At 41.4% G+C, this 15,277-nt stretch overlaps 1 protein-coding gene across 1 annotated transcript; it reads left to right on the forward strand.

Annotated features, from left to right (window-relative positions):
• Positions 1–12,311: 12,311 nt before the first annotated feature.
• On the forward strand, positions 12,312–13,874 carry LOC104804963. The gene has a single exon (XM_010529351.1). It carries the CDS (start codon positions 12,312–12,314, stop codon positions 13,872–13,874), a length of 1,563 nt encoding a protein of 520 aa, XP_010527653.1.
• The last annotated feature ends 1,403 nt before the right edge of the window (positions 13,875–15,277 follow it).

The following is a 15,277-nucleotide window of genomic DNA, read 5'->3' on the forward strand; positions in this document are numbered from 1 at the left end:
ATTTGCAGAATTGCTTGTCATGGCAAATGGAGCGAATGATGTGCTAAATGAGATCTTTACCGATACATTATCAGTGTGACATTTTAGTATCATTTCTTTTTGTTATATCTTGCATTTTGTAGGATTGTTTGGATTCTTTTTCTTTTTTCTTAGAGTCTATTGTCATTATTATTCAATTTGTACTCAGGTGACAATTATGATATATATATATATATATATATATATATATATATATATATATAAAACGTATGATGTAATGGATTCAATATTATGTCATTGTCATGTGAAAAACAATGAGGTCATCTTCCGGGTATGCGAATCAGTGTGTTCAGAGTCCTTCAAATTAGAGATAACGTTCTCTTTTCCCATAATTGTGACGTAAGTGTCTTCTTCTATTTAGTTTTGTCTGCAAATGATCGTTCTTTTTGTCATCTTTCCAAATGAGCTGATTTTGTTTTGTGGCAAGGAATGTATGTATGTATGTTTGTATAACTTTATTTATTAATTTTATTAATTTGCATTTGATTTTTATTTTGTAATTTTTTTAAAACTTATTTAGTTTTAATCGTATATAGAGTAATAAAATGTATATCAGATTTTATCTAGATATTTATGAATACATTATTATAAAATTAAATAAAAAATTGAAAATTAAAAATTTTATTATACCATCGAATAAAAAGCTTTTAAAATGAAGATATAAGTGATAGAAAACAAAATAATAAGAAAAATTTAATAGATATAATTATTTTAAAATATATTTATTATTATTTTAGATGAGATCTATTGATTTATACCATCATAATAGATATACAAAAAATTATAATGGTGAAGAAATCATTATAGAACTAAATGATATAATGTCTATATGTATGAATATATATATATAATGTAACATATATATATGTATTTATAATATACCGATTCTCGAATGAATTATTTAAATAATTTTCGGGAATAAAGAAGGGTAAAACAAGCCTAAAAACATAGAAAATTAATGTGAATGGCTTGAGTTGGGTCTATGTGAACTCATTTTCATTATGTGATGGTGTTAACGTGATGAATATGATGCATGCATGATTAGGAAGAGGGAGAGTTGCTATGAACATTTAGAAAAAAACGGGATTTAATTTGGATAAGAAATGAGTGAAAACGAGGCAGTCAAAGCTAGTACAAATGAACCAGAAACGTAGTCTGAACGGACTAGACAAGACAATCTGAATGGACTAAACAAGTCAGTCCGAACAGACTACACAAGTCAGTCCGAACGGACTGCGTAACAGACTGGATGGACTGCGTATCAGACCGGACGAATTGAGGACGTAGGGTCAAACCAGACTGTCGACAATGCTTTTGTGCGCAATTTTCTCGCTTCTAGGTGGCTCCACATCCCACAAAACACCATTGAGCCGACAAAGGGCGACCCCAGCTACAATCCAGAGTAATCATCTCGGCCTAACTCCCTCCCTCTACCCCATAACACTTGCTCAAACATCCCAACTCCAACATTTCTGCAACAAAAACCTGCAGAGGAAGAACAAAAGAGAAAGAGGAGAAAGAGAGAGAGGAAGAGAAAGAAAGGGAGAGAAGAGGAAGGGAGCTCAGAGAACCAAAGAGGGGCAGCCTTAGAAGGTCTTGAAGGATCTTCGGCGTTGGAATCGCCGGAAAACACCACGAACGCTGCCCAAAAATCAGATCTGAATCTGATCAAAGGTGAGTGGCTCGAGTTGGCTTATTGTGGTCTTGTTTTCATTGTCTGATTGTGTTTGAATCGGTATTTTGATGCATGAAATTGAAAGAGGACATTTCAAAGAACGCGTAGAAACAAACGACATCAAATTTTGTTAAGAAACAAGTGAGAACGGGTCGATTGAAAACTGACTAGAATCACAGAATCGCGATTTCGCGATTCTGGGCAAGATCGGAATCCCACTCCGGACGGAACGGAAATACCAGACCGGACGTTCTAACAGCTCCAGTCTGGACGGACTGACATGCTGTCTGGTCGGTCCAGACACAGGGACAATTTTCGATAATTTCGGTCGACTCGGGATATTCTCGGATCGGACTAGTCCAAAATAATAGAAAACTCAACAGGATAACCTATAATTGAATGGAAACGATAAACACGTGGATAAAACGAATGTGGAAATATACATATAAAGGGAAAAGAAATTGCAAGCTGATGTAAGCATGAGAAATAAATTCGGAGGGAATTCGGAGAATGATAATGTGGAAATACAATAAAAATAATTGTAGATATGGTTGTGATTGAATGGTGATGGACCCCGATGAACCTCGTATGTAGTACCGGTTGACGATGTGGAGTCAGTACTAGTGCGATGGACAGGAACATGTACGTGTCTAGTACCGGTTGACGAACTTGGAGTCAACACTGGTACGTGCGTGTGGTGTCCCTGTAATAGTACAGGTCGACGGCGTGCAGTAAGTACTATTACAGAAGCGTGTGTCCGTAATAGTACCAGTTGATGGTGTGGAGTCAGTACTATTACGGGGACGTGTGGGTGTGGGACCTGTACCGGTAGACGAATTTGAAGTCAGCACTGGTGTGTGTTTGTGGGTGTTTGTGTAGTAGTATCGGTTGACGAACTTGGAGTCAGTAATATTATAGAAATATGTGGATGTGGACCCAGTACCGGTTGACCGGTTGACGAACTTCAGTACTACTATCGAAATGTAACAACAATATCGGTTGACGAAGTGGATTCAGTACTGTGTATTTGGGTGGAATGTTTCTACAACAGTACGGGTTAATGAAGTGGAGTCAGTACTGTTATAGAAATGTGTAGTGAAGCTAGTACCGGTGGACGACGTGGAGTCAGTGCTGGCTGGGATCTATGTGGTCATCTCTGTACTAGTACCGGTTGACCATGTGGAGTCAGTACTATTACACAGTAGGATGGAATCCAGTACCGGTAGACGAATTGAGTTAGTATTGGATGACATCGATCGAAATGGTATATGATAGTGTCGGTTGACGAATTTGGAATCAATGTTGATTTAGGTGCTCTATATGTTGCTTTACGATATGAGTACCCTGACATTTTGTAATGACATATTCATGATTTGGTTAAATGAATGAATGTTTTCTTCTTTATTTGTTTTGCATATTTGATGAATAAGAAAATCCATGGTTCGTTATGAACAATCCTGAATTCCCTAGTCGTATATTATTGTGGGAATAATAATATAATAAGACTAGCATGAGGTGTGATAGATGATCATAAGGATGATCATGGATCACAGTCATGGGTACTGATTTGGAATGAAGTACTGGATGACCCGCATGAGATTGTCACATAGACATGAGTCATGACTTGAATCTCATGTGATAGGTTCATGATTAGATCCTTTGACCTGAGATGTCTATGGTATCCGACATGAGGAGTGTCGTACTTTGATTGCGTCAAACGTCTTGCATAACAGGAAGATTATAACGGCATCTCTTGGGTACGACATGAATCATGTTTCGGATAGTAGATAGTCAATATAGAATTTGTACCTCTCGTCCCGAGAGAGATATCGCTTGGGCCCCTAGAGTGAGTTGAGACTGAGATGCGCGCAACCAGATGAAAAGTCATCTGATGTTTCGGTTAACTGAACGAACGAGAAAAGTAGTGGAATCTGATAAGATGGCTAGCTCCATGTCTTATGTTTGACATATGATATCACGTTACAAAGGGATCATTGTATGGACTATTACTGGCTTTCATCAGATCACGGGACTGACTCTATTCGGATTAAGTAGTCATACTGTCTTGCTAGAGACCGCTTGTATCACCGGAATGGAGATTCTGTGTTTTACGGCTATTCCGGATGAGCCTACAGGGTCACACACAGGGACGAACATATGTGTAGAGTATCGGAAAGGAGAAATCAGTTTTGGTCTAACAAACGGTTGTCAGAACGAAATCAAAAGGCCAAGAAAAAGTTCTGGCAAAATGGAATCGCCTGGTTCCATATGGAACCGGACAGCTTCCATTTTTTCCAAGTTCGACCCAAAATCAGTTTTGGGCCAGAATGGAATCGGCCGGTTCCACTTTCGGCAGATTTCCTTTTCTCACTCAAATTAGGGTTTTTAAGGAACAAAATAAATAGGACACGTCCCCTAGGGTTTTGACACGCCTCCTCAGACTTTTAGAGCAGATCTAAGAGTCTCAAAACCCCCTTTTGATTCCTACAAATCCTGCACAATAGAGATCGAGATTTCTAATCCTAGCAGATAAGTTCCAAGCGTTGGAATCCTTCCCGACATGTGGATACGTGTAGAGGGCTTGGTACACTTCATGCATTCTTGTGATCAGTGATTCAGCTTTGAGAACAGGCCCTGGATCATTTGAGATTAGTGTTTCTTCTATAGATCTACAATCTATGCATGTTCGATTTTAGGGTTTATTTAGAAAAAGTTTTGTTTTTCACCTTCCGCTGCGTGGACCCTAGAACCGGATCTCTTGGATTGAGAATTGTTAGTGAGATCCCAGGAAACCCAACAGTCAGTACTATTACAGAGAAGTAGGGTTGAATCCAGTATCGGTAGACGAAGTGAAGTCAGTATTGGATGATACCAATGGAAATTGTATGATAAAACAGGTTATTATTAAAATGTTTATAATCATGTTTCAAGTATTGATTTTGATGGGTTTTTCTGGGATCTCTAGAGCGAATCCTATTCCTAAGAGATCGATTCTAGGGTTTGCGCAGCGGATATAAAACAAAAATTTTGAATAAAACCCTAGAACCGCGCATGCATGCTTTTCGTAGAAACGTTAGAACGCTTACCTCAATCGATCTGGGGTCTGTTTCAATTGATCCGTTCGTCCGATCACTCAAGGCAGGAAGATTACCTCGCCCTCTACAGGTATCCACACCTCGGGATGGATTCCAACGATTGGAACTTGTCTGAAGACCCAAATCTGCTATTCTGTACATCGCTTCGAGAAAACGAGACTTAGAACTCCTTGAACTCTTTGGATCTCACCAAAAGCTCTCAAAATTCTGCCAAAGACGGCTCTAAAAGTCTCTCTTTGAATTATGGTTTTAATCTCCTTCTTATAAGGTGATTTAATCCTAATTTTGTTTAATTTTTGAAAAACCCGAAGGCCAGAACGGACGGTCCGGAATTGCACTTGGACCGTCCGTTCCAGCACGTAGAACGGACGGTCTGCGTCTTAACGTGGACCGGCCGGTCCAGTCTCCAGAACGGACGGACCACGCGTCTGGACCGTCGGGTCCGGACCGTCCAGACTGGACGTTCCGGTCTGTTCGGTCTGGACCCTTCTGACTCGGTTCTTCGTCGTTTTCTTTCATGCATTTGTCCTTCCCTGCGTGTGTGACCCTGTAGGCTCATTCGATATAGCAGTATAACCCGAAATCTCTATTTCGGATATACAAGTCATAGGCGGTCTCTAGCAAGACACTATGACTACCTATCTCGAATAGAGTTTGTTCGTGATCTTACGAACGCCAGAGATGATTCCGGCTGATGATCCTTTTGCATTGCGATATCATATGTCGAACATAAGGCATGAACGAGCCACCTTATCTGATTCGACTGCTTTCTCGTTCACTGAGTTAGACTGTCTGAAATAGACGACGTTCGTCTATAGTGCGGCCACACATTTCTATAGTGTCGCTCACACGAGGGGCCCAGCGATATCTCTCTCTTTTATGAGAGGTACAAATCCCGTCTTGACTATCTACAATCCAGCACATGATTCGTTTCGTATCTGATACACGCCTTTATATTCGTCCTGTTACGCAGGACATTTGACGTATTCAAAGTACGCAATTCCTCATGTTGGTTCCGTAGATATCTCAGGTCTTAGGATCCAATCATGGAACCGTCATACGAGATTCAAGTCATGACGCTAGTCCATGTGACAATCTCATGTGGGTCAATCCAGTATTCCGTTCTCCAACGAATACCTATGATTGTGATCATATCCAATACCTATGATCATCTCTATGATCATCAATCACACATCATACTAGTCTTATTACATCATTATTCCCACAATGACGTACGACTAGAGAGTTTAGTATTGTTCATAACAATACATGAATCAAACACTCATCCATAAAATCATAGAAAGTGTCAATACATCAAATGTATCTAAATAAAGCTCGCATAACAGAGTACATCATAGAGCACTAAACCCGGATCATTCACTAAGCGGTTGTGCTTAGACCTCGTTGATTAACCTTTTTCAGGTAATAAGAGCACGTGTAGCTGTCTACCAGACGACGACGATTCTCGTGAGCAGTATCTTGTACGGGTTTTTATGATTCCATTGAACTCAGGATTTATGATCCTAGAGTTATGATTTGTACTGTATTACGATTTCGGACTGTTGGTGTTTTGAATATTAACAAATGTTTTTAACTTCCACGGGAAAGAATGGTGTTTGTACCGTAACGTTTTCACAAAAGAAAAACGTTTTCAACGAAAAATGTTTCAAAACCTCGTCCGAGAATTTTTTTTATAAGGAAAACCGTACGTAAGTGATGCAAGCTGTTGTCGTCGGATGCTTGGTGAAGTGAGTATGGCACATTGGGAATGCCGCCCATATATGTAAAAATGGGAAACGACATCTTCTATAACCAAACAGATGGTTAGCCAAGGTATTGAAATTAAGGAACTAATTTAGTACCCTCGAAGTAACAGTGGGGTATCATCAACAGCAGGCATACCCCAACTCGTCTCAATAGAGGAGGTCGAGAACAAAAGGGGGGAGGACTTACAATGCTTACTGACTTGTCTGTGTTAGCAGATGACCCATCCATACAAGTATTAATGATTGCAAGGCTGGCCACGAAGGTAGTGAGTTATTTCTTATCAAAACACTACCCTAACAAAATCAAGTGACCACCGATAACCGGTAAGTACTACGGAGAATTGGGGGATTAACCAAGAAGAATGTGACTCCATAAGACGAGTTATGGTCTGGATATCACTATTAGAGACAAGACACAAATACGATCAAATGAAAACACTCAAACTCCCTGATCGTATTATCATAAATAAAAAAATCGCGGGGGGGGGGGGGCGTTCAAGCAAGACCATGGAGAGACTCTACATGAAGCGTGGAAGAGATACAAGGGCTACCAGATGTCATACCCTCATCACGGCCTCGACAAGAACTACCTGGCCAACACATTTCTCAGAGGCCTGAGGTCGGGGGGGGTAACGCGACAGATATTTCAATACCCAAAGGTCTCTAGATATCCTTCTAACGACCCAAACTGCGAAAAAGCGAGAAGCTAACGTTATCATTATAAGGTATGGTTAGATATAGTACACAAGGGAACAACCGAATGGAATAATGGGAAGGGACCTATATGTTCTAGGTTTTCCTAAAGAGCGATAACGTGGTCCACAAAGAAGGAATTAAAAAAATGAAGGAAAAGATACACGTCGATTACCGAGGATTTAATTCTGTAACGATCGGGAATCGGTATCCATTACCGAAGAGTGATGCATTTATGGACCAAACCGTAAGTAGAGAATTGGTCCCTGAAGATTGATCTACGGTTTGAAAGCCACCAAAACCAAGCTAAGGCGGAAGAATTATCAAGGAATAAGAAAATGTTCCAAACTCAACATACTTCCAACAAATTTCTGGATACATAGAGTGGGACTCACAAATGCCCTTGTAGTCCTCATGTAAGCGGAAAAACTATATCTAATTATCAAGCATGGATACCCATCACTATGGGTGACGTTTTCATGTACTCACATGATCAACGAGGCATATGAAGGTTGGAAAAAGACCAATTGTGTATAGGACATGTGGTCTCAACCTGGAGAACTCCAGGGGATCCCACCAAAATAGTAGCGTCAAGGATTGGAAATTCCAAACCATAACAAAGTTCAGACGGAATATCGAGGGAAAGGAGAACCCTAGTAACGGAAAGAAAAATTTGACTTCAAGCGTTTTGATGAGACAGTCAAAGAGTTTGGCTTCTTGTAAAATGAGGACGAACCAAGCGTTTATCAGAAGGCCAGTGGGAGCGCAGTTGTGTTTCTGGTCTTATACGTTGATGTCATCTTGCTCATCAGAAATGATATTCCTACTTTGCAAGACGTTAAGTCTTGGCTAGGAAAGCGTTTCACAATGAAAGACTTAGGCGAGGCTGCCTATATCCTTGGCATCAAGATCTATAGAGATAGATCGAGAAAGCTAATCGGTCTAAGTTAGAGTACTTACACTGACAAGGTGCTAAACGGTTTAGCATGCAAGAATCCAAGAAGGGATCCTTGCCGATGAGACACGATTTAGTTCTGAGCAAGAATCAATGTCCAAAGACATCTGATGAGCGAGAACGTATGGGTAGAATTCCATACGCTTCGGCGATAGGATGTATCATGTACGTCGTGCAGTGTACTCGGCCAGATGTATCGTTAGCATTGAGTCTAACGAGTAGATACCAGTCTGATCCAGGTGAGCCACACTGGATAGTCGTAAAGAACATCCTGAAATACTGAGAAGGACAAAGGATGCATTCTTGGTTTACGGTGGACGTGAAAATGAACTCGTTGTAAGTGGTTACACCGATGCCAGTTTTCAGTCCGACGTGGATGATTTTCGATCGCAATCAGGTTTTGTGTTCCTTCTGAACGGAGGTGTTGTTAGTTGGAAGAGTTCCAAACAGGCCACCGTTGCAGATTCCACTACAGAGGCTGAGTGTATTGCTGCATCGGATGCAGCAAAGGAGGTTGTTTGGATCAAGACGTTTGTTGGAGACCTTGGCGTTGTTCCTACCATTGCGAACCCCATTATGTTGTACTGTGACAACAATGGTGCGATTGCGCTTGCAAAGGAACCAAGGTCACATCAGAGATCCAAACACATACTCAGGCAATTTCATCTTATCAGAGAAATCGTAGACGGACGAGATGTGATTATATGCAGAGTATCGGCATATGACAACATCGCTGACCCATTGACAAGCCTCTCCCTTCGTCAAAGCATGAGTATCATGTTAGGTCGATGGGGATTAGACATTTAGTTGATCATGATTAGAGCATTTGGAGATTGTGATGTTTTATGCTCTAGACATGATTATTCGCACGAATACTTTATTTATTGTACTTGGATTCATTGTGATGAATGGAAGTATGTTTTTCTTATTGATTATCCTCGTCATTGGAAAACTCTTTTCAATAGCTACGCACAGACATAAAGATCACTCCAATCGGACATTAGTGCAAAAAGTTATGACGAAATTACTACGAGTCTATATACTGATGACGAACTGTGCAAGAGTGAGCCATCGCGAACCACATAACTTTCTCCAAACATGTCCAAATTACATGTGCATACATCATTGAAAAGATATTTTCGATAGCTACACGTGGACACCAAGATCACTTCAATCCACATCGGAGCCGAACGTTATGAGGGAAACACTATGACTATATACTTTGGTGGCGACAAGAAAACACCTTTCCCCAAAACATGGAGCTCGGGAATCATGGAGGAAAATGAGGAGGAAATGGAGAAATGTCTTTCTCCTTTTCTTGGCTATAAAAGAGGCACGAAGGGGAGGCTTAGGATCATCATCCAACACATTAGAGAGTGAGTTTGAAGAGTAAATTGAGAGTTCTTGAGAGAGATCCAAGGAGTCAAGAGAAGAAGAAGAGGAGGAGGAAGAAGAAGAGTCATCTGCAATTATCACTAAGCATTCTCATCTCTCTCTCTAAATTCTTGTCATGAACTTCTATTTGGATGTTGTTTGTATGTTTTCCATGATGTGTGAGTAGATTTATCATTGTAGGTTAGGGATTAAGGTTGTGTAAGGATCATGTGAACATAACCTATCTTTGAAACTATGGATTTTATAATTTGGTTTGAATGAATGAATCTTAATGCTATGAATCTTGTTGGCCACTTGATTTGTTGAACCTAGAATTTAGTTTGCATAGAGATATGGAACTAAGTTTGGAACTCTTTCATTTGAATAGATGAACATTGCATTGAGAAATGAATGAACATCTAGGAATCATGATGGTGGATTTAATGCTCTTAAGAGTTTCAATCTATTTAGAATCGAGAGATCGGTAGTGGAACTCTTAGGAAGTGAGGTGAGACTCGAGAGAGTAATCCTCTATAACAAGAACTTGAATTTTCCGAATCATAACTCTAGTTACGAAGATACACCCGTAGAAACGATCCTTACATAACCCGTAATTCCCGACACCTACAATGTTTTATAGAATTGTACTGTCTTTGCTTATATTTGCTTTACTTCGTGTTTACTTTCAGTTATAATCATCACCATCACCATTATTGTCTTCGAACGAAATCGAGTAGTAATCGTAATTGCTGTCGTTAAACCACGCGTGTCCATGTGTTCGACCCTAGGTACTACAATTGATCCGTACACTTACGGTGATTGTATCTGGGAATTAAAATAAGATTAGATCACATCCTAGATTGACATCAACAAGAAAAGTCACAACGGGTTGCGAGACAGGTTGAACCGTTTCAACTATCTCGCTAGGTCCAGCTTCGGCTCTTAGATTTCTCCAAGATCAATCTTACTCCCACTAGTTTTCTGGGAAACAAATTCTCAATCCAAGAAAGTACCATCTCGAGCAACAAACACTTTGTTCTCAGTGGGGTTGTAGAAGTAGTATCCCCTCGTTTCCTTGGGGTAACCAGCAAACAAGCATCTCTCAGATTTGGGTCCTAACTTGTCGGAAAGTTGGCGTTTCACGTAAACATCACAACTCCAAATTCTGAGATAAGACATCTTGGGACTCTTGTCAATCCATATCTCATATGGTGTCTTCTGAACCGATTTCGAAGGACTTATGTTCAATATATAAGCAGCAGTCTGAAGAGCGTATCCCCAAAAAGATATTGGAAGATCAGTCTGACTCATCATAGAGCGAACCATATCTAATAGGGTTCGGTTCCTCCGTTCAGAAACACCGTTCCACTGAGGTGTTCCGGGAGGAGTCAATTGTGAAACGATTCCATAATCTATAAGATAATCAGTGAACTCTTGGCTCATGTATTCACCACCACGATCAGATCAGAGTGTCTTAATACTCTTGCCAAGTTGATTCTCTATTTCGTTTCTGAACGTCTTGAACAATTCAAACGTTTCAGATTTATGCCTCATTAAGTAGACATAACCATAACGACTATAATCGTCCGTAAAAGTAACGAAGAAAGAATAACCTCCTTTGGCAGGTGTACTCATTGGTCCGCATACATCGCTATGTATTAGACTAAGGAGTTCATCCGCACGTTGTCCCTTTCCGGTAAAAGGACTCTTTGTCATCTTGCCTAATAAACAAGATTTGCATGCCTCCATTGGTTCATAATCAAATGGATCCAAAACACCATCTGAATTTCCCGAATCATAACTCTAGTTACGAAGATACACCCGTAGAAACGATCCATACATGATCCTAATTCCCGACACCTACAATGTTTTATAGAATTGTGCTGTCTTTGCTTATATTTGCTTTACTTCGTGTTTACTTTCAGTTATAAACATCACCATCACCATTATTGTCTTCGACCGAAGCCGAGTAGTAATCGTAATTGATGTCGTTAAACCAAACGTGTCCCTGTGTTCGACCCTAGGTACTACAATTGATTCGTACACTTGCGGTGATTGTATCTAGGAATTAAAATAAGATTAGATCACATCCTAGATTGACATCAAGTTTTTGGCGCCATTACCGGGGACACAACGGTTTTAGTGATAGGAAACTACTTAGTTTAGGTTATTTTGTTTCGACTTGGTCCCCATCTTTTTCTCGTTGTCGCTCTCTTGTTTTGAGGATTTCTTTGCTGTATGACAAGGAGTTCTGGGTCACAAAACCAAGTTCCCTTGGATCCCGAAATAGAGAGAACCATAAGACAAAACTTGAGACAACACCGAGAAGAGATGGAAGATCACGACGTTGTACCCGGACCGGGAAATGCGCACATAAATGAAGAAACCTTCGCACAATACAACGCCCCACGACATACTGAGCTCTTGTCCGGCATTCGGATGCCGGAGGTGGACATGACGAGATTTGAGCTCACCACCGCCACAATCCAAATGTTGAGCACCATGGCCTTCCGGGGTAGGCCAAATGAGGATCCTAACGCACATCTCACTCGGTTCAAGATGATGTGTCGTTCCATTAAAAGAGTTGATCAAGTAACTGAGGACGCAATCCGCTTGATCGCCTTTCCATGGACGTTGATAGACGCTACACTAGACTGGCTCTATGAACTCGAACCGGATTCATTCATACGTGGAATCAATTAGAGAGCCAGTTCATGCAACGTTTCTTCTCCCCGCACCGAACTCAAGTTGCCTTGAACAATATCCACTCGTTCAAGCAAGACCATGGAGAGACTCTACATGAAGCGTGGAAGAGATACAAGGGCTACCAGATGTCATACCCTCATCACGGCCTCGACAAGAACTACCTGGCCAACACATTTCTCAGAGGCCTGAGGTCGGATACCCGGACATTAATCCGAGCCTCATGCGGAGGGAGCATTTCAAATATGTCCTTCACGGAACTCGAGCAGCACATCAACCAAATGGCGAGAGAAGAAGATTCTCCGTTGGAGTCCATAAGAGACATGCCCAGGAGAGATAGTGATGCTAAACTGCAGCTCGTACTAGACGAACTCACATCGTTGAAGTCGAAACTTGCTAATGCAAGTTTCGTCTCTTCTGCTAGTGCCTCGGGCGATCAGCAAGTCGAGCTTGCATTGTGCGAAGGGGTAGAAGATGTGAACTACGTGGAAAACAACCCCTATTCCAACACGTACAACCCAGGATGGAGGAATCATCCGAATTTCTCCTACAAGAATAACAATGCTCTCAACCCTCCACAGAACAACTATCGGCCAATGCAAAACCAAAATCAACGAATTCCACCGGGGTTCGCCTTTCAGCCACGTGCCCCACAGATGCAGAACCTAGGGCAGATTCAGAACCAGCCAAACAGACATCCGGTCCAAAATTTTCGAGCACCCGCACCACCACTGCCACAACAAGATGGTGACTCGGAAATCAGGACGATGCTAGCACAACTACTTCAAGGACAAAAGATGCAAGAAACGGTGCTACATAGCCTTAAAATAGACCAGGAGGAGGTCAAGAATCAAATGGAAAGCATGCAAGCTCAAGTGGATGGAATGCAATCACATCTTAAACTGCTTGACAACCAAATCACTCAGATGGCGTCAACATCTCTAAGACCGAGTGGATCACTTCCAGGGAAGTCTGAGACCAACCCACGAGAGCATTGCAAAGCTATTGCCTTGAGGAGTAGCAAGCAACTTGAAGAGACAACTCCGCCGATGATGGAACAAGGGAAAAGCTCCAAAGCAAAGGAGGTCGGGACCGAAGAAGCTGAGGAAGTCTATGTTCCTCCACCACCGAGACCTCCGCCGATCCCTTTTCCATCCCGCCTCAAAAAGCACAACGAAGATCGGCAATTTGCTAGATTTGCCGAAATGCTGAAAACACTCGAGATCACAATGCCCTTCACAGAAGCTATCCTACAAATGTCGTATTATACTAAGTTTCTCAAGGACATCCTCACGAAGAAGAGAGTCGTGGAAAAAGAGACGGTATCACTCAATATCGAATGCAGTGCGTTGATTCGGCATGAATTACCACCCAAGAGAGCTGACCCACGTAGCTTCTCGATACCCTGTAAATTGGGTAATGTTTCGATTGACCGGGTATTGTGTGATCTAGGAGCAAGTGTTAGCCTACTCCCACTATCCATTTTCAAGAAGTTGAATGTGGGAGAGTTGAAGCCTACAAGGATGGCGCTCCAACTTGCTGATCGATCGGTGAAATTTCCCGCTGGATATTAGAAGACGTACCACTCAGGGTGGGAAACTTTTATATACCGATCGACTTCGTGGTACTGGATATGGACGAGGACTCAAAGGTACCCATCATTCTTGGTCGTCCATTCCTCAACACCGCTGATGTCGTTATCCACGTAAGAGCAGGCAGGCTTCCATGAAGATTGGTGATGAGATGATGGAGTTCACGCTTGATGATACGTGTGTACCGAGTCTAATATATATAACCCGATTCACAACTCACCGCAAGGATACGGATCGTCGTAACACGGGGTCGAACACAAGGACCGGTTGCTAAATCCAAATCTAAATCGAAAAGAGATCAAAGCAAGCAAGCAAGTAATGGTGGAAATGTGTGGAATCTATATGAAACGAAATAAGAAAGCAAGTGAAACGAGTAACCTATCAAACAAGGATGACTACGGGTGTCGGGATCGTATTCGCGTGTATGGGTATATGCTAAGCATGCATGAATAACGATTATGACTTGTATTCGGGAATCATCAAGCAACAAAGATAGAGAATTCACCTCTCGGTCTACTAACTCACTACCTAGAATAACTCGTCAATCTCTCGATCTATTCAAGTTAACCCTAGATGCATGAAGAACGCTATCATCAACCCTAAATCGATTAAACCATATCTCTATGTGAATAATACGATCTATCCTATTGATTTTGATCCGAAACAAACCCATATCTCTATGTGGTTCAGAATCCAAGATAATTGATCAAGGGGTTAGCAAACATCAATCCAATAAAAGTGCAAATCAATAGAACCGAATCAAATCAAAACCGAAATCCAAGTTAGGGTTCAGAAAGCATAGATCGATAAACCGAAACAAGCATAACGTCGAAATCCAAGTTAGGGTTCAAACATACCCAAAACACATACGAATCCCTAACCCATAGCCGTGGATCTACTCACGGTTCATAGAAAACAACAAAAAGCTCATAAAGACAGAGGTAAAAGAGAGGAAAGAAAGTCTCATGCAGATGTGTAGTCTCCACGATCGAATCCTCCTTCTTCTTCCCGAAATCCCGTGAACTTCTATTCTTCTCTCTCCAAAAGCTCTCCAAAAATCTGTATCTAGGTGTTCTCTAAGGGTCTCTGATGTTCTAGGACGTGGCTAGGGATTTTTCATAACCCTAAGGTGGCTCCCAAGAGTCCTATTCCCGGTAGAATGCTGAAAATCGCGAAACAGGATTTTAGACTGGATCCGGACCGATTCCAGGGATCCGGACCGGATCCAGATTCCTGGGCTTGTGCTCCGCTGTCTTGATTCGGACCGGATCCAGTTGGATCCGGTCCTGCACTGGCAGTTCTCTGGTCTTCGCGATTTTGCTCATATCTTTCTGCTCCGGTGTCGAATTTATGCGATTTTGGTGTCACGCGAAGCTCTTGAAGTG

This window comes from Tarenaya hassleriana, unplaced genomic scaffold, assembly GCF_000463585.1.
Source record: "Tarenaya hassleriana unplaced genomic scaffold, ASM46358v1 Cleome103, whole genome shotgun sequence".
Lineage (NCBI taxonomy): Eukaryota > Viridiplantae > Streptophyta > Magnoliopsida > Brassicales > Cleomaceae > Tarenaya > Tarenaya hassleriana.